Source organism: Trichechus manatus, unplaced genomic scaffold (genome assembly GCF_000243295.1).
Source record: "Trichechus manatus latirostris isolate Lorelei unplaced genomic scaffold, TriManLat1.0 scaffold00134, whole genome shotgun sequence".
Taxonomy (NCBI): Eukaryota; Metazoa; Chordata; class Mammalia; order Sirenia; family Trichechidae; genus Trichechus; species Trichechus manatus.
In genome coordinates, this window is record NW_004444070.1 from 6,477,070 (window position 1) to 6,496,683 (window position 19,614).

At 49.1% G+C, this 19,614-nt stretch overlaps 1 protein-coding gene across 1 annotated transcript in view; it reads right to left on the reverse strand.

Moving 5' to 3' along the window:
• The window catches only part of AKAP17A (A-kinase anchoring protein 17A), a 20,693-nt gene extending 12,620 nt beyond the window's left edge, over nt 1-8,073 (reverse strand). Inside the window, exons 1-3 of the mRNA XM_023739483.1 lie at nt 7,912-8,073; nt 4,172-4,949; nt 2,699-2,847 (exon numbers count right to left, since the gene is read on the reverse strand). Of these exons, the coding sequence (XP_023595251.1) occupies nt 2,699-2,847; nt 4,172-4,933 (911 nt within the window). The 5' untranslated portion in view covers nt 4,934-4,949; nt 7,912-8,073. The remainder of the gene's footprint in view (nt 1-2,698; nt 2,848-4,171; nt 4,950-7,911) is intronic.
• Between the last annotated feature and the right edge of the window lie 11,541 nt (nt 8,074-19,614).

The following is a 19,614-nucleotide window of genomic DNA, read 5'->3' on the forward strand; positions in this document are numbered from 1 at the left end:
AAAAAAGGTCAAGAAGGGAGAGAGTTGACATGTCGTGGGGTTGTTAACCAATGTCATAAAACAATATGTGTACTACTGGTTAATGAGAAACTATTTGCTCTGTAAACCTTCACCTGAAGTACAATTAAAAAAATAAAATAAAAAAACAGACAAATGGATAAACAAATTACGGTATATCCACAGAATGGAATACTACGCAGCCCACGATCAAAGCTCGCCCTCAACGCCAGGAAGGACGGCGTGCAGAATGCCAGAGCCGAGGGCTGGGGGCTCACACTGAGGAGAGTTAAGGGTAAAGGTGTCCATGTGTGGGCGAGCACTAAGAGGCTCTGCTGTGGGATGTGAGGCAGCGGCCATAGGCTTAGAAGCGGCTGTCTGGAGCCCTGCAGATAACGCCTGCTTTAAACAGGATTCAAGATGAAGGCTCCAAGGCGGCCACTGGACTTTGCAAAAGTCTCTGGGCGGTGCAAACACAGACACACTGGGCTGCCAACCAGAATGTTGGGGGTTCGAGTCCACTCAGAGGTGTCTCCGAAGAAAGGCCTGGGGACCTGGTTACAAAAAACCAGCCACTGAAAACCCTGTGGAGCACAGGCTGCCAACCAAAAGGTCAGCAGTTGGAATCCACCAGCTGCTCCCTGGAAACCCTACGGGGCAGTTCTACTCTGTCCTCTAGGGTCACTATGAGTTGGAATTCACTCGAGGGCATCGGTTTGGGTTTTCTGAGATAACCTTTAAACCTTACACCAAAAATCATCTTAAAACCAGGCAGTAGTTTAGCTTAACTAGTAAAAAATGAAAAAGGAAGACCGAAAAAGAATCGATGCCTTTAAATTGTGGTGCTGGCAAAAAATATTGAATATACATACCATGGATTGCAAGAAGAATGAGGAAATGTGTCTTAGAAGAAGTACAGCAAGAACGCTTCTTAGGAGCAAGGATGGCGAGACTTCGTCTCATGTACTTTGGACATGTTATCAGGATGGACCAGTCCCTGGAGGACGACAGCATGCTTGGTAGAGGGTCAGGGAAAAAGAGGAAGACCCTCGACGAGCTGGACTGACACAGTGGCCCCAACAATGGGCTCAAGCCTAACAATGATTGTGAGGATGGCGCAGGACCAGGCAGTGTTTCGTTCTGTTGTACACAGATAGGGCCACTATGAGCTGGAACTGACTCAACGGCACCTAACAACAACAACAGTTAAAAAAAGGTCTGCCTTGAGCATTATGCTCTTTTAAGAATTATCTGTATGGGATCAAACTGACAATAGCAACTTGAAAGGTTAGACTGGAATCTTAGGGGGCAGGGAGTTTATGTTAGTGGGGAAGGAACAGCTCAGAAAAGGAGGGTGAGAAGGGTTCCACAACTTGAAGAATGTCATCAGTGTCACTGAATTGTACACGCAGGAACTGTTAAATTGGTGTGTCTTGCTGTGTATACTCTCATCAACAACAAAATAAATAAAATTTAGAAAACACAGAGTAACACAAACAGTTTGGACCCGCTACCCAGGAAATCAAGACTGAGGCCTTCGTGCAAAGACCAAAAAAGCTGAATGCGTGAATATATCGTTATCTGCATTATTTACAATGGTGGGAAATGGCAAACAAGAGAAACACCAAACAGCAGGAGAAGAGTTAAATCAGTCAAAGAGTTCAACAAAAAGACCATTCAAATGACAACGAAGCCAAATGAAACATGTCTATGCTTAATACTCAGGAAGATGAAGCAGAGAAAACATACACGTAGAACACACACGTGCACAGATATGCTGGAAAAGAAATGCCCAAAGTACAGGAGCAAGAGCTAGAATATGAAGCATTTCTTATTTTTCAAAATGTATGTAATACAGTTAGCTAAATTACTTTTTACAATAGGAGCTCTAGTGGCCCAGTGGTTAAAGTGCTCAGCTGCCAACTGAAAGGTCGGCAGTTCAAACTCACCCGGTGGTTCTGCAGGAGAAAGACCTCGCAATCTGCTTTCCTAAAGATTACCAAAAACCTGTTGCCGTTGGGTCAATCTCGACTCAGTGTGACCCTAGAGAACTGCCCCATAGGGTTTCCAAGGAGTAGCTGGTGGATTCGAACTGCCAACCTTTTGGTTAGTAGCCTGAGCTCTTAACAACTATACCACCAGAAAACCATATGAGGCAGTTCTACTCTGTCACATGGGGCTGCTAGGAGTTGGAATTGACTCGAGGGTACCTAACAACAAGAAGTTACTTTCATAATGCTAAAAACAAAAGGTGAAAAAGGTGGAAATAATCATAACCTGAGTCTGCCCTTTGGAACCTTAACCACAGGGAAAGACTAAAACAATTACTTTTAAAGACCCCTAAAATGAAACTATGCTGTTTTGTTGTGGATTTTTGTCTTTTCAACCTGGCTCACTTCATCGATTCTCTACTTCATTTTGTTACTGTCGCTTCAACCTAAATGCAAAATTGCAAACGCAGCCAACAGACTCAGCTCGTGTCCCCGCAAATACATGAACGGTGCTCGGCAGGAAGGGGACTCCAAAAGAAGGTGGGGTCTCCGGGACCGGGCAGGAAGGGAGTCACAACCACGACAGGACGAGGAAGAAAAGCCCCCCACGTTCTGTTGTGACTCATGCAGCCATCGCAGGTGCACACGCGCACACACGCCCCCAGGCACCAGGCAATCACTCTCGAAGGCGCCGACCTCACAAAATTTACCTTTCCTCTGCTCGCTGCTTCTCCTCTGCTTCCTTCTCTCTGCGTTTCTGTTCTTCTCTCTGCTGTTCCAGTTCTTGAAGCTTCTGCCTCTCCAGCTGCCGCTTTTTAATCGAGGCGTCGCTCAGGTGTTTGGTTGAGTCAAAAGAAACCTTAAAGAGCAAAAGGACGGGGCAGAAGAGAATTATCTAAAAGCACTCTGGACGTTAAGGTAGGATCCTGAAGAAACCTGGCTATTTCAGACGCCGAGATACTTGTGCTCAACTTCACGTTAAACCCTCGCTTGCCGACGGCCCAGAAAGTGGGGGCCAGGAGTTAAACTGACTGGTCTCAAGTCACACAACAGTGGAGTTATCATTCAACCAGAGAATAAAACTCAACAGCAGCTGATTACACTGCATTTAATACAGGTAGATCCTGACTTACGATGTATTCGAGTTACAACAAACCATACTTATAACTATTCTTTTTTTTTTTTCTGGTACATCTTATCATTAGTAATATGCACTATATAAAATGTTGTTTAATGCATAATCTGCTGATGTCACCATATCTGTAAGTTTGTATGTAATGCTTCCAACTCCCAAAGAGAAATAAAAATCAAATTTATAGATACTGATAACAAAAGGCAATAATAATGAAAAGTAAAAAAAAAAAAAAAAAAAAAATTAGGTATTCGACTTACGTCAGAGTCGCTGGGAAGGAATGCTGTTTAAGTTGGGGACTACCTGTATACATATACCAAATACAGAACACAAGGACCCCTGGTGGCCCAGTTGTTAAGCACTTGGCTGCTCACCAAAAGATCAAGGTTTGAACCTACCAGCGGCTCCGTGGGAGAAAAGACCTGTGATCTGCTCTCATAAAGATTAGTCTTGGAAATCCTATGGGGCAGTTCTGCTCTGTCACATTGGGTCGCTATGAGCTGGAATCAACTCCACCACAATAACAAAGTGTAACTCGACTTCACCACTTATTATAAAGAAAACAGCTAGTACTGTTGGGCAGGTTTCCCTTTCTGCGTTCTGAGCCCCTCTGACCACCACCATCGAACACACTACCGCAGGGACCTGGGTCTTAACTAAAAGGACATGCAAACTGTCCCTGCACCACACAGCATAACAGGTAGGGGCCTCTAGAATGTCTGTTTACACGTCACTGCAAAGCAAATACACTCAGGGTCAACAATGACTTAAGAAACACTAAGTCTTGTTTTAAAGGAGCATTTCGGGTGACTTAGGCTCTCTCTTGGCTTTGCTCTGGTTCAGATACCTTACAGGGGGTCCCTGATGGTCAATATCTGGCCCTCCTTAAAAACGTTTGGCTCTTCCACATTTTCTTGAAGGCACAAAATTTACGAAAGCCAAAGTGTGGAAACTGCATTTATGGGGCATACTCCTGGAGGTCTGAGGGGGTAAGGCTTTACAGCGGACAGGGGAACGCCATGGCGCGCAGCACAAACGCCCGGTTCCTCACCTTGATGTTGCAGGCCACGGCCTTGCCATCCTCGCCCTTGAACATGAGCTTCATGCCACGCAGGGCACTCATGGCCTTGATGAAGCCCGCATACTCGCGGTACTGGACGTAGGCTTCAAAGTTCAAGTGCCCCCCGAAGCTGAACGTGTGGAAGTTGCGGCCGGTCATCTCCTCCCGGTACGGGTCCAGCATGGGGATGTCCACGTTGCGGACCTCCCCGAACTTCTCAAACACCCTGACGAGCACCTCCTCGCTGGGCTTCTCCGAACCCGACTCTTTCAGGGCAAACCACTTGCACGGCAGCCCCTCCAGGTGGATGGTGTCCGGCCTCTCACCCGGCAGGGTCTCGTTCATGTCCTTCGCATCGCGGAAGAAGGAGTCCCAGTCATGGCGCGTGGGGAAGTCAATCTTGAACTCAGCGGCACGCACCTTCAGGATGTCAGAGAAGCCACTGAGCTTGATGGTCTTGCCATCCAGGCAGGCGAGGAAGGACTTCACCAGGCTCTTGTTCTCCACCTCGCCCTCGAAGCGGATGAAATCCATGGTGCTCTTGGCGATGCGCAGCGTGGAGAACTGGTGACTGTGCACCATGCCCTTGAGCCGCTCCATCACCTCCCAGTTGGAGATGGACTTTCCCGGCTGCTTCAGCTGTGGCAGGGCCACGCTGATGGTCATCTTTGTGATGGGCTTGAGGTACAGGCCGTGCGGGGGGCACAGCTCCACCGCCTCAGATGTGTCGTGCACAATGGTAGCCGCTGCCATCGCCGGAGCACGGGGCCTGAAACGCAGAGTGCGGGGAGTCAGGGTGCGGTGCCCGGGCTGAGAGTCCCCAAGCCGGCCAGCACCTCAAAGCTGGGAGACAAGATAGGTCACAGAAACTGGCCTCTAACTCATAAGAGGCAGCACCAACTGAGTTTTTCAAAATCATTAAACTTAGGAATCCTGGTGGTGCAGTGCTTAAGTGTTCAGCTGCTAACTGGGAGGTTGGCAGTTTGAACCCACCCAGAGGTGCTGCAAAAGAAGACCTGGCGATCTGCTCTCACAAAGATTATAGCCCAGAAAACCCTATTGGGCAGTTCTACCATGTCACATGGGGTCGTTAGGAGTTGGAATTGACTCAACAGCACCCAACAACAGGAGGCAGTGGTGGTTCAGTGGTAGAATTCTCACCTTCCAAGCAAGAAACGAGAGCCCTGGTAGCACAACAGGTAAGCACTCGGCTGCTAATCGAAACCCTGGCAGTTTGAACCCACCAGTGGCTCTGCAGAATAAAGACCTGACGATCTGCTCCGGTAAAGATGACAGCCTAGGAAACCCTATGGGGCAGTTCTACTCTGTCACATGGGGTCACTATTTTTGAGTCAGAATCCACTTGAAGGCACACATCAACAACAACAATATGGACTGAATAAGACCTGGTGATCTGCTCCTGTAAAGATTACTGCCTAGGAAACCCTGTGCAGCAGTTCTACTCTGTCACATGGGTCACTATGAGTCAGAATCCACTTGAAGGCACACATCAACAACAACAATATGGACTGAATAAGACCTGGTGATCTGCTCCTGTAAAGATTACTGCCTAGGAAACCCTGTGGGGCAGTTCTACTCTGTCACTTGGGGTCACTATGAGTCAGAATCAACTCAAAGGCACACATCAACAACAATATGGATTGAATAAGACCCGGTGATCTGCTCCTGTAAAGATTACTGCCTAGGAAACCCTATGGGGAGGTTCTACTGTCACTTGAGGTCACTTTGAGAATCCACTCGAAGGCACACATCAACAACAATATGGATTGAATAAGACCTGGTGATCTGCTCCTGTAAAGGTTACTGCCTAGGAAACCCTGTGGAGCAGTTCTACTCTGTCACACAAGGTCACTATGAGTCAGAATCCACTTGAAGGCACACATCAACAATATGGATTGAATAAGACCTGGTGATCCGCTCCTGTAAAGATTACTGCCTAGGAAACCGTATGGGGCAGTTCTACTCTGTCACACGAGGTCACTATGAGTCAGAATCCACTCGAAGGCACACATCAACAACAATATGGATTGAATAAGACCTGGTGATCTGCTCCTGTAAAGGTTACTGTCTAGGAAACCCTGTGGGGCAGTTCTACTCTGTCACACGAGGTCACTATGAGTCAGAATCCACTCGAAGGCACACATCAACAATAATATGGATTGAATAAGACCTGGTGACCTGCTCCTGTAAAGATTACTGCCTAGGAAACCCTGTGGGGCAGTTCTACTCTGTCACATGGGGTCGCTGTAAGTCAGAATCGACTCGACAGTACCCCACAACAACAGATTAAACTAAAGAGGAAAGAAACTGGGTTGACAAAAAGTTCTTAAAAGTTTAGCAACAAAAGCCACCCACCACCAAATCCTAGCAAGGGTTGCCCCAGGGCCTGTGGGAACAGGAAGCTGGATTAAAACCCCAAACCTCCCTCAGCATAGCAGAGAAGAACAAGCTAGAATCTGCCTGGCTCCACAGGAGGGTGCTGGGGGTGGGAGGAGAAGAAGAGCTCAGCTCTAGGCATCTGAAAGGTTCTGGGGAGGAGACAGAGGCCTTGTATTTACATTGACGAAACAGGAAGGAAGCCAGAGGTTGAAAAAACAATTGAGCAGCAACCTTTGACTAGATGCAACTTCGCTTTGCCCAGCTTAAGAGTCCAAAGCACAAAGGCCTCTCCAAAACTTCAGGCTGAGAACCCAGCCTGCCGCTGCCTGCCTCCTGCATTCTCCCCCTCCACCCTCCACAACAGAACTCCTTCCTACTGGTCTGACAAGTTGCTACTTCCGGGAAGCCAAGCTCTGGTGGATGAGCTTGATCCCAAGCAGGAGCCCAAACAGGGTAGCGGTCAGCACTGTCCAGGCCCGGAGGACACCCCCCGCTGCTTCCGGAGCCGTCGAGGCAGGGTCTGAGCTGGATGAAAAGGCACCTCGGGGGTGCCCAGAAGTGGGGCCCCAGCCTGTACACCTGGTGGCCCCCGCAAGCCTTAAGACCACTCCCCAAAACTGAAGCCCGAATCTGAGCAGTAACATGGCTTCTCCGGTAACTCCAAGCCGTCTGTGGTGACCCCAGCCAACCCTGGACCTGCAACTTGGACCCGTCGCCCCAGAGACTCCCCTGGTATCTCCCCAGTTGCCCCCCAGCACCCTGGTAGCCTTAAGTATCCACAGCTGCCCCGCGTCGCCCCTGTAACCCCAGCCGCCCTGGCACCCCCGCCCTTCTCTTACCGGTCATCTCATTCCAACCCACCCCCTTGCCCCGGTACCCCCCACTATCCCCAGCACCCCTGTCACCTCAGTACCGGGCAGCCCCTAGTACCCTGGCGGCCTCCAGTAGCCATGGCCATCCCGCGCTGCCCCGGTAAGCCCCCTCGCCTACCAACCCCCTCCCTTCACCCGCTCATCCCAGGCAACGCAGGTCTTCGCTAGGGCATCTGGGCCTTCCCTCACCGGTCATTTTCCCCCTCCACCGCACTTCCGTCTTCCCGTTCAGGTCACACACCCCCATCGCCCCCGCACTCCCGGCCACCCCCAGTACCCCGCCCCCATCACCCCAGGGCCCCAGCAGCCTCAAGTATCCACGGCTGCCCCGCGTCGGCCCCGTACCCTCGGCTTCTACCCCAGGGCACCCCTGGTCTCGCCCCAGCAGCCCGACTTCCCCTTAGTGGTCACCCCCGTCGCCCCGACCCCCGTCGCCTTGGTAACCCCGCCGCCCAGCACCTCCGGCCTCTCTCCGCCGCTCCCCGGTACCCCTCCCACGGCCTGGCCTGCGGAAGGCGCGGCTGTCGCCGGGTAGGCCGGGCCGGGCGGCGCTCACCGGCGCGGGGCTCCGCCTCGTCCCAGGCCGCCGCCGCCGGCGGAGCTCCTTGCGTCCCCGACGCCCCGGCAGCGCAGCCTCCCCAACCGGCGCCACTACCGACCGCCGGAGGCGCTCTGACGCCACCCGACGCCTCCACCAGACGCCCCTGTGACGCACTTCCGCTTCCGGCGCTCTGGCCCGCTGAAGCTGCCGCGCGGCAGCCCCAGGTTCCTCTGAACTGTCCCCGCCCCTTGAGTGGGTTGGGACTTCCGGGGCCAGGGTGGGCGGGACTTCCTAGACTCGGGTGGCGGGGCGGTGGACCCTCCACTGGGCATGCGCGATCCCGCCCCGCCCCCACGCCGCTACCTTGATTTTTTTAGTTCTGCGCAATGTGCACCTGTGCCGGGGACGCAGGTGTTTGTCTAGCTCCACCCAAAGACAACGTTTGGGGCCGGTGTGACTACTCTTGGGTCCAAATTATGAAAGTGATCAGCATTTATTATAATTACAATTATAAAAGTCGTCAACGTTTACTATAGTTATAAATAATATTAAAGAGGTCAGCATTTATTATAATAATAAATATAAGTCAGTATTTAGTACAATAATAAATATAAAAAGTAGTAGATGTTACAATAATAAATATAAAAGTGATCAGCATTTACTATAATTATTAAAGTGATCAGTATATATAATAATTATAAATGTAAAAGTGATCCGTATTTATTATAATTATAAAAACCAAACGCCATTTATTATCATTATAAATACAAAAGTGGTCAGCCTTTATTCAGCTCTCACAACAGACAAGCAAGATCCTAACCCAGTCGTGTTCTCCAGATGCACCAAATGCGCTACCACTCTTCAAACTGAATATCCACTGTTCAATCAGGTCTTCAAACCGGTTCTTCCCAGTTCAGTCATGACTAAGGAAGCAACATCGGAACAGACTCGAATTTTTAAAACTTGGAGGAACCAGAACAATGACAGGAACGGGAAAAATTATGGATCAAAGCCCTGCTAGAAGCTTAATCTCCTTCTTAGAAAATAAGGGCAGCCTATGCGTTGCATAGCAACCAAATCTCTTGCCCTTCAGAATTTGCGCGGAGTCGGAATCAGTGGCGCCCTGCACAAAGATGGCGGCTGGCCGCGCCGCTTTGAAGGTGTGTAGCTCTCTTTAGTCCTGCCAATAATCGAATGTCACGCATCAGGCTCCTGAAGGGGCTCACTACGCCTCTTCTGAGTCTCCCATTCCAGGGCTTCGACCAGTAATTTTTCCCATTCCAGTTATTGTTCCAGATCACCCAAATTTTAAAATTTCAGGTCTCTTCTGGTTTCACTTCGTCGACCATGACTGAACCAGTTCAAACCAGTTCAGAGCTCTGTGTTTAACACAGGGTGCCCAAGGGTGAGCTTCAAAAGAGGGCGAGGTGAACGTTGGGACCCTGATGGCCAGTGAAGATTTTAAAATAAAGGGACTAATTCGAATTTTCTGGGTGTTTACTATGTGTGAGCCATGCCATCCATTTAATAACGTTATCGTTAAAGACAAAAACCCACAGCCTCAGGCCGATTCTAATTCATGGCGACCCCATGTGACACAGATAGCTGTGCTCCAAAGGGTTTTCTTGGCTATAATCTTAAGCCTTTCTTCTGTGCTGCTGCTGGGCGGGTTCAAACCACCAACTTTTCCATTACCAGCTGAATGCAAACTGTTTGAGCCACTGTCTTAGTTATCTAATGCTGCTATAACAGAAATATCACAAGTGGACGGTTTTAACAACAGGAATTTATTCTCTCACAGTTTAGTAGGCTAAAAGTCCAAATTCAGGGCATGAGCTCCAGAGGAAGGCTTTCCCTGTCTGTTAGCTCTGGGGGAAGGTCCTTATCATGAATCTTCTCCTGGTCTAGGAGCTTCTCAGTGCAGGGACCCTGGGTCCAAAGGATGTGTTCTGCTCCTGGCTCTTCTTGCTCGATGGTAATGAGGTCCCTCTCCTGTCTGCTTCTTTCTCTCTTTTATATCTCAAAATAGAGTGATTCAACATACAACCTAATCTGGTAGATTGAGTCCTTCCTCATTAACATAACTGCCTCTATCCTCCCTCATTAACACAATAGAGATTAGGATTTACAACCCATAGGTAACTCTCTCAGATGATAAAATGGTGGACAACCACACAATACTGGGCATCATGGCCTAGCCAAGTTGACACACATTTTTGGGGGACACAATTCAGTCCATCATAGCCACCCAGGGACCTAGTCCTTAAAGATAAGCATTATTATTTCCACCTTCCAAGTGAGCAGGTGGAGACACCAAGTCCCCCCAGGAAGGGGGAACTCTCTTTATACCCAGGCAGCCTCCTCAGTGGGGTCCACGTCTTTTCCATCTTCATTTACCTTCTCAGGGAACAAAGAGGTGTTTTGTGTTCTGTTTAAAAGCATTCTCCCAGAGGCTGCTTTGCATGTTGATGGCATGATCATTTGGGGTACTGTTAAAATGGGAGACTGCTTTCCTACTCTGCTGTCTGAAATATTTGCAAAGCAAATTAAGAAATGAGTTACTCGTTCTTCTTTGGAAGAAGCAAAGGTCGGCCTAGGAAATTATCATATTAATTCAGAAAATGTTCAAGGAAAATGCTTTTAAATTTCTGAACAAAATATCTCTTCTCTGGATGTACCCTAGAAAGAGAAAAAAAAAAAATTCTCTGATATCTACAGCCCTAATCCTTTTTTGTAGTGAAGTGGAATTCCAAAATAGCCCCCCAGAGTACTTCCCTGTCATGTATAAAACCCGTTGCCGTCGAGTTGATTCTGACTCATAGCGACCCTATAGAAGAGAGTAGAACTGCCCCATAGGGTTTCCAAGGAGCAGCTGGTGGATTCGCACTGCCAACCTTTTGCTTAGCAGCTGAGCCCTTAACCACCGCACCACCAGAGCTCCTGTCATGTACAAGGCCTGTGTAATTCCCTTCCCTGTATGTAGGCGGACGTGTGAATATGATGGGAAATCACTTCTATGATTATATGGCAAAGGTGAAGGGATTCTGCAGATGTAATTAAGGTTCTTAATCAGCTGACTTATACTGAACGAAAAAGGAGATTATTCTGGGTGGTCCTGACCTAATTACAGGAGCCCTTTTAAAAAGGGTCTACAGATCAGAGGCAGAAGAAGCTGGAGCAGTCTGAAGCAGCAGAGACGTCCTCTTTTTGGCATGGACGAAGGAAACAGCCTTGCTGTGGAGAGGATGCCGTGGTAGGGAACAGAGGGCAGCCTCTAAGAGCTGAGGCCTTAGTCCTCCACAAGAACTGAATTATTTCAACAACCACTGAGCTTGGAAGCGGACACTGAACCCAACCATCCACCTACACACTCACCCACTCACCCACCCACCCATCCATCCATCCACCCACCCGTCCACATAACCACCCATCCATCCACACAACCACCCATCCATCCACCCACACACTCACCCACTCACCCACCCACCCATCCATCCATCCACCCATCCACCTACTCACCCACCCACCCATCCATCCATCCACCCATCCACCTCCCCATCCACCCACCCACCCACTCACTCACCCACCCACTCAACCACCAACCCATCCATCCATTCATCCACCCACCCATCAATCCATCCATGTATCCACCCATCCATCCATCCATCCATCCATCTAGCCATCCTTCTCTCCGCCATCTACTTGATCCAGCCAGCCTCTCAAGTCCTTATTCAATACCAGTCCTTTCCACCAGGTGGCGCACCCACCTCCCTAATGGCAGCTGGAGGAAGCTGCTGTTTCAATCCTCTAGTCTTGCAGCCAAGTTCTCCAGGGTCAGTCATTCCACCCTCAGTACTCAGGCAAGCCATCAACCCTGTGTTTCCCATGAACATTACCCTTTTTACGAAATCCACCCTAGGGAATGCATTCTCTCATTAGCACTGCCTTGATTTATGCCGAAACTCTTAAGCAGCCTGTGTCTTTCTGGCCCTAAAGAGGAAGGGTGGCCACGTTGCCTTGGAGATATCCATGAGTTGCAGGTGGCCCAGGGAATGTGTTTTCTCCTCTGCCAGCGGTGAGGGTGCAAACGGGCTCAGTTTTCGGAAAGGAAATTCAGCAAGACCTACTGCCATTTTTAATGCCCACACACATTCCCTGGAACTCAGCCATTACACTGCTGGTAATTCATCCTACAGAGTGACTCCTCACAGGTGTATAAAGTATAGACAAACATATAATACATATATCGCACCAGGGGCTCGCCGGTGTACACGGCACACCCAGAACAAGGAGCAAGACAGGCAGCGGGTGACGGAAGCAATGCACACAACTGCCTTCGCTTACGGTGAGGGCCGCGAAGACAAACGGCCATGGGCGTGGAGAGGTGGAGGAGCCCTGGGTGGTGCAAATGGTTAACACTCCAAGGCTTATTGGAAGAAAGGCCTGGTGATCTTACTTGCGAAAAATCATCCATTGAGAAGCCTATGGAGCACAGTTCTACTCTGACACACACGGGAGCCCGGTGGGTTGGAGTCCCTTTGACGGCAACTGGTTTGGTTTTTTGGAGAGAGGAGGGCTAGGGGAAGGGCAGGGTCTCCAGGAGGACGGGAGGGAGGGATTGTTGGCGGGCAGTCTGACCTCTCGGGGCACAGCGCTGTCCCCTATGCCTAGCCGGGGAGGGGGAGCCAGGAGGGACTGTGTGGCTCTTTGTCAATCCCACAGGGAAGACCACAGACCCTCTCACCAGGATCCCTAGGACAGAGGAGTCCTGGAGGGTCGAGCAGGTCTGTGAAGTGTGCCACCATCGCTCAGAATCCAGGTGGAGGCTACGGCTGCAGCTCGCTGAGTTCAGGGTGATTTCATCTCCCACTTCCTCTTCCCTCCGCGCCGGTCACACCACGGTGGGAAGAATGACACTGTTGGCTGCAGCTCCTGTCTGTTTACTTCCTGGGCGTCCTCCTCCCCAGGGTCAGGACGGCCTGGGCGCGATCCGCACAGTTTGTCCGGCTTTCCGAAAACAGAGAAAGGGTTTTTCGTTTTTGCATTTTCTGCTGCTTTTCCATCATGTCTCAACAATATCCCTGGGAAAACAAAAAGCGTATTCAGCCAACGATGAAAACTGAAGTTCGTTTAATATGCCATTTTGCAAATCGGAGCAACATTTCCAGCAGGAAGTCAAAACTGCTGTGAAGGAGAAAGATCCTTTACAGATTTTTATTCTCCAGCATGTTGCTAGGAAAACAGTTTGTGGTCAGTAGGATTCCATACAGTATTGTCTTGAAGAGCAATAGTTACTGCTTGATCCTAAATCGTAGCTCTTGTCTGACCTGTGGGGTTTTGGCCAAAATTGCACAAACAGAATTCTTTAAAAGAGCGTAAGGCCCAGCATAAAATGTTCTTTACTGCTTAAGCAAGGCTATTAGAGCCCTAGTGGCACAATGGTTAAAGCGCTCGGCTGCCAACTGAAAGGGTCGGAGGTTCGAACCCACCAGCTGCTCCGCGGGAGAAAGATGTGGCCTCTGCTTCCATAAAGATTACATACAGCCTTGGAAACCCTATGGGGCAGTTCTACTCTGTCCTACAAGGTCACTATGAGTTGGAACCATCCCAAAGGCAACGGGTGTTGTTTGACTTAAAGGTGTCTTTTTTGGAAACAAGTTTTCCAATATAATCTCAGGGCGATAGCTTGGGTGGGTCGCCTCAACTTCAACCATTAATTCTTGTGGCATCCAGATTTCTGTATTCCACTAGAATTAAAACGCCGTTTCTCATCTCTTAAATCTCCGTCCACCGGCAGCTCCACGAGAAGCAATACAAAAACACAAACAGGTGTCCCCAAAGCTCACAAATTTCCAAAAACCAACTCATCGCCGTGAAGTGGATTCCAACTCACAGCGACCCTGTAGGACAGAGTAGAACTGTCCCACAGGGTTTGCAAGGCTGTGATGTTTAAGGAAGCCGACTGCCACCTCTTTCTCCTGCAGAGCACAGGTGGGTTTGAACCACCGACCTTTTGGTTAGCAGCCAGGTGTGTTGACCACCGCGCCATTACTCCTAAACATCAAGCAGCCTTGCCAGCGCAACCATTAAGTGCTCAGCTACTAACCTGGCAATTCTAACCGACCCAGTGGTGGCAAGAAAGAAAGACCTGGAGATCTGCTCCCGTAAAGATGACAGCGTAGAAAACCCTATGCGGCAGTTCTGCTCTGTAACCCATGGGGCCGCTAAGAGTCGGAATATATTCCAGGGTACCTAGCAATGACGACAATGACGACGACAACAAAGATCAAGTCATCCGAGTACCGAGAACTGAGACACATTCGGGTCATCAAGATGCTCCAGGCAAAAGGTGGAGAAGAGGAAATGAGACTTAAAAGAACATGGCTGCAGTCCCCTTGTTTCCTCTCACTTTTCATTCGTTTATTTGAGTGTGAATTGAGTCGAGGATGGGGGGGACCATTTTGATAATTCTTAATCAAATAAGAATCCCAAAAAACACAAAGAAAGTGTCATGATCATTAGTATTATGTTTCAGAGTCCTTGGGTGGTGCAAACATTGAATGCACTCCACTGATAACTGAAAGGTTAGAGGCTTGAGTCCACCCAGAGGTGCCTTGGAAGAAATGCCTGGTGATCTACTTCTGAAACATCAGCCATTGAAAACCCTGTGGAGTACCGTTCTACTCTGACACACATGGGGGCACCATGAGTAGGAGTTGACTCAATGGCAACTGAAAAACAAAAAAGAAAAAACAAAAACCACCACCACAATCAAGATAAAGAACATTTCCATCACCACGGAAATTCCCTGGTACCCCTTTGTAGTCACCTCCCCCTCAACAACTCCAGTCTGTGGCAACCACTGGTGTGTTCTCTGTCTCCTTGGTTATCTAGTGCTGCTCTAACAGAAATACCACAAGTGGATGGCTTTAACAAACAAGTTTATTCTCTCACAGTCTAGGAGGCTAGAAGTCAGAATTCAGGGCACCAACTCCAGGAGAAGACTTTCTCTCTCTGTCAGCTCCGGCGGAAGGTCCTTGTCATCAATCTTCCCCTGGTCTAGGAGCTTCTCAGCGTAGGGACCCCAAGTCCAAAGGACGTGCTCGGCTCCCAGCTCTGTTTGCTTGGTAGTATGAGGTCCCCCTGTCTCTCTGCTGACTTCTCACTTTCATATGTCAAAAGAGATTGACTCAAGATACAACCTAATCCCGTAGATTGAGTCCTTCCTCACTTAACATAACTGTCTCTAATCCTACCTCATTAACATCATAGAGGTAGGATTTACAACACGTAGGATAATCAAATTAGATCACAAAATGTTGGACAACCACACCATACTGGGAATCATGGCCTAGCCAAGCTGACACATGTTTTGGGGGAACACAATTCAATCCATAACTCTCTCTCTCTTTTTCGGTTTTACTAATGATGTCTTCAGTGCCCACAAGAGGAGGGTCTTTTCCTATGAAGAAATCCTGTAAGTGGACACACATCACTTTCCAGTAAATAGATCAGAGGGTGAAAAACAAGGGGATGGTGGAGCAGAGAAAGCAACAACGGTAGACAATGAGAAGACAGGATTTCAAGAACTCCAGGGAAATCTCATGGCAAGATTATAGAAAGTCAAACAGCATGGCTGTGGTCAACAGAATAATGACCCCCCAAAGATGTTCACGTCCTAATCTCTGAAACCTGTAGATGTGTGACCTCACATGGCCACCGTGAATTTATAGACGTGATTAGACTACAGATTTTGAGATAGATAAATTATCCTGGATTATGCAGGGGGACCAGTGTCATCACAAGGGTCCTTATACGAGAGAGGCAGGAGGTTCAGAGTCAGAGACGTAATGGGATGATGGAAGTAGTAGTTAGAGAAAATGTTACAGCACTGGATTTGAAGATGCAGGAAGGGTCTATGAGACAAGAAATGTGGGTGGCCTGTAGAAGCTGGAAAACACAAGGAAACAGATTTTCCCCGGGAGACCCCAGAAGACACGTAGCCCTGCTGACACCTTGAGTTTAGCCCAGTGAGATTGATTTTGGACTCCTGATCTCCAGAAACGTGAGATAATGAATCTGTGTTGCTTCAAATCACTAAGTTTGTGGTAATGGTACAGCAGCTGTAGGAAACTCATAGAACATCAAAATACCAAGAAGAACTCCAACTTTTCATTTATTTGCTTTTCCTCCTTGCAGATTTCCAAGGTGTCTGGTTCTTATCCATTCATTCACTCATCCACGTACCCATCCACCTACCAATCCATCCATCCATCCATCTGCTTACTCACCCACCCATTCATCCATCCATCCACCCACCCACCCATCCATCCATCCACCCACCCACCCATCCATTCACCCACCCGTCCACCCATCCATCCATCATCCATCCATCCACCTATCCACTCATCCACCCATCCATCCATCCACCTACGCATCCATCCATCCACCCATCCACCCATTCACCCACCCATCCATCCATCCACCTATCCACTCATCCACCCATGCATCCATCCACCCACCCACCCATCCATTCACCCACCCATCCACCCATCCATCCATCCATCCATCCACCTATCCACTCATCCACCCATCCATCCATCCACCTACGCATCCATCCATCCACCCATCCACCCATTCACCCACTCATCCACCCATTCACCCACCCATCTATCCATCTATGCATTCATCCATCCATCCATTCATCCATCTAGCTACTCATCCACCAGTCCATCCAACCATCCATCCAATCATCCATCCATCCACCCATTCATCCATTTATCCATCCATCCATCTGTCCACGCATCCACCCATCCATCCACCCACTCACACAGTATGGCAAACTAACAGCTGTTGGGGTAGCAAGTTAAATACAAATTCAGGGTACTGAACACTTGAGCGACCCAGCTATTATTACCCATAATTATTTTTGAACATTATTTCTGCCTCTCCCATCTGTAGAAAATAGAAAGCTAAACCTACAGTCATCATACATAAAGCTCAACTCCGAATCAATGAGATCCCATGTGTGTCAGAGTAGAACTGTGCTCCAGAGGGTTTTCAAAGGCTGATTTTTCAGAAGCAGATTACTAGGCCTTTCTTCCAAGGTACCTCTGTGTCGAGTCAAACCTCTAACCTTTTGGTTAGCAGGGAAGCACGTTAACATTTGCACCACCCACCCAGGGACTCTATTTAACATGCAGTGATACATTTAGCAGGTAACTGGTGATTGTGAGGACAAGTGAAGGAAGAGTTGGCTTTGAGCAAACAAAGGTTCTTGGAGTATGACCCTGTGGTTGGAGGTACAGCATATGGGATGGTGGACAGGGGAGGGAAGTTGCCCTGTCACTGGGGATGGCTTGGGGGAGGTTGTAAGTAAAGAGGATCTGTGCCCTGCCCCAGTGGTGAGAAGACCACAAGAAGCAAATAGCCTCCACAAGGAGGCTGCGTGATTTGGTACAAAATTTCATTGAAAACACAGCCCAGTGAGAAAATGCTCGTTCTTTTGTTGTTGATTACAGGAACTGATTAAATGTTGACACGCAAGTGAGAAGGACATCATGCTTGGTAAAGCAGAGAGTCAGCAAAAAAGAGGAAGACGCTCAACAAGAGGGATTGACACAGTGGCTGCAACAATGGGCTCAAGCACAGCAATGATTGTGACGATGGCACAGGACCAGACGGTGTTTCTCGTTCTGTCGTATGTCGGGGAGCTATGAGTCAGAAACGATCCGACAGCACCTAACAACAAAGCGTGATATTTTGACGAGATATGCCACTGGGGAGAATGGTATTATCTCCTACGTGAAGAGTAGACAATAAGATGTTGTAAAGATCAGATAACACAGCATCCTCGGAGAGAGAATGAGGTAAGACTGAGACACAGAAGTTGCTCCCATCCTTGAGAGGAGGAAGTCCTCATGTTTCTCATGATGCAGGTGGACTTCCCTTTTCTTGCTGGTGTAGTGGAGGGGTAAGTCAGGAAAGTGTGTAAGGCGCTGTTCCAGGATGAGTGAAGACAGGAAGGAGCACATCTGGAGAGCAGACAGTGCCAGGGACAGGCCATCTTGGAGGTCCCAGTGGCAGGAGACAACTGAGGGAGCCCCAGGATGGTAGTCCCCAATGGGAGGTCTCCAGTGAGAAAGACCTGCCACAGGGAGGTTCATGGGCAGGGCTCAGTCCTGGGAGGTCGTAAGGAAAGTACTGACTCTCAGGTACTGGAGCGCAAAAACTGTAGCTGTGTGCTGAGGGGCGGGATGTTGAAGTATTGAAGACCCCAGTGAGCAGGTAACTGAACTATGGTCCATGTCAGAGTACTGGCCACCTTTGCCCTCTCCATCCATCTGTCTATCTGTCCATCCATCCATCTATCCACCCACTCACCCACCTACATATATATCCATCCGTTCATCAATACACCAACCAATCCATCCACCCATCCACCCGCCAACCCACCAACCCACCCATCCATCCATCATCCACCAACCAACAAGTCCATCCACCCATCCACCCATCAATCCATCCCCCCATCCACCCACCCATACATCTATGCATCCACTCACCCACTCATCCTTCCATCCATCTTTCCACCCATCCATCCATCTGCCCAGCCCAACTATCCATCTACCAACCCAACCCTCCATTCATCAATCGTCCACCCAGCCATCCACTCACCCACATATGTACACAACCATCTATCCACCCACTCACCCAATCACCCACACATCCATCCATCCATCCACCCACCCAATCATCTATCCATCCGCTTACCCACCCACCCACCATCCGTCCATGCACCCATCCATCCACCAACTCACTCACCTTTCCATCCATTCATCCATCTACCCAAGCAACCATCCATCCATCAATCATCCACCCACCCATCTGTCTATCCACCTACTCACACATCCATCCATCCACCCATCCCTCTATTCATAAAATGAAGAGGCAGTCTATTTTTTTATCCTAATTACCATTACAAAGCTTTCATGGAGCCTAAAAAAAAAAGACGTGGGGGCAGAGTCTGACCTCCTGTCTCTTCTCAAGGGGAAAGAAGAATCAAGATCAACAGCTCAAGGCTGATTCCTATGAGGTGGAGGTCAGACATGCCTCCTCTCTCTGCCATCTTTACCAATTCTGACACCAGCTGTCCCTCCCATGGCACTCTCTACTTCTCTGCTGGGGTCGATGATTCACTGCAATGGCCACACAGAACTCACAGACCATCGTCACGATTATGGGGTCTATTAGGGAAGTAACAGTTACAATTCAGGCCCAGGAACACTCAGGATACAGTTCTTCCATCAGGACAGCCTCTTCCCAGCCATACTCACAGGCACACCTCTCACTGGCCCTTCGGCCTCTACCCTACTGGGGCAAGTGTTACAAAACTGTTTTAGCCCCTGCCAGTAAGTCCCCAGAGGCGCCCCAGGCACTCAGCTGTCTCACTCCGTGGGCCAGGAAGTCCACTTCAGGGTCTCCTGCCAGTGTCTCCTGCCACACTTGTCACCTTCTTCAGGGTTACAGCTCTCTCTCTCTCTGTCTCCTGGTTCCAGGAGCTTCTCAGTGCAGGGATGCCAGGTCCAAAGAACGCGCTCTCTGCTCCTGGTTCTTCTTCCTTA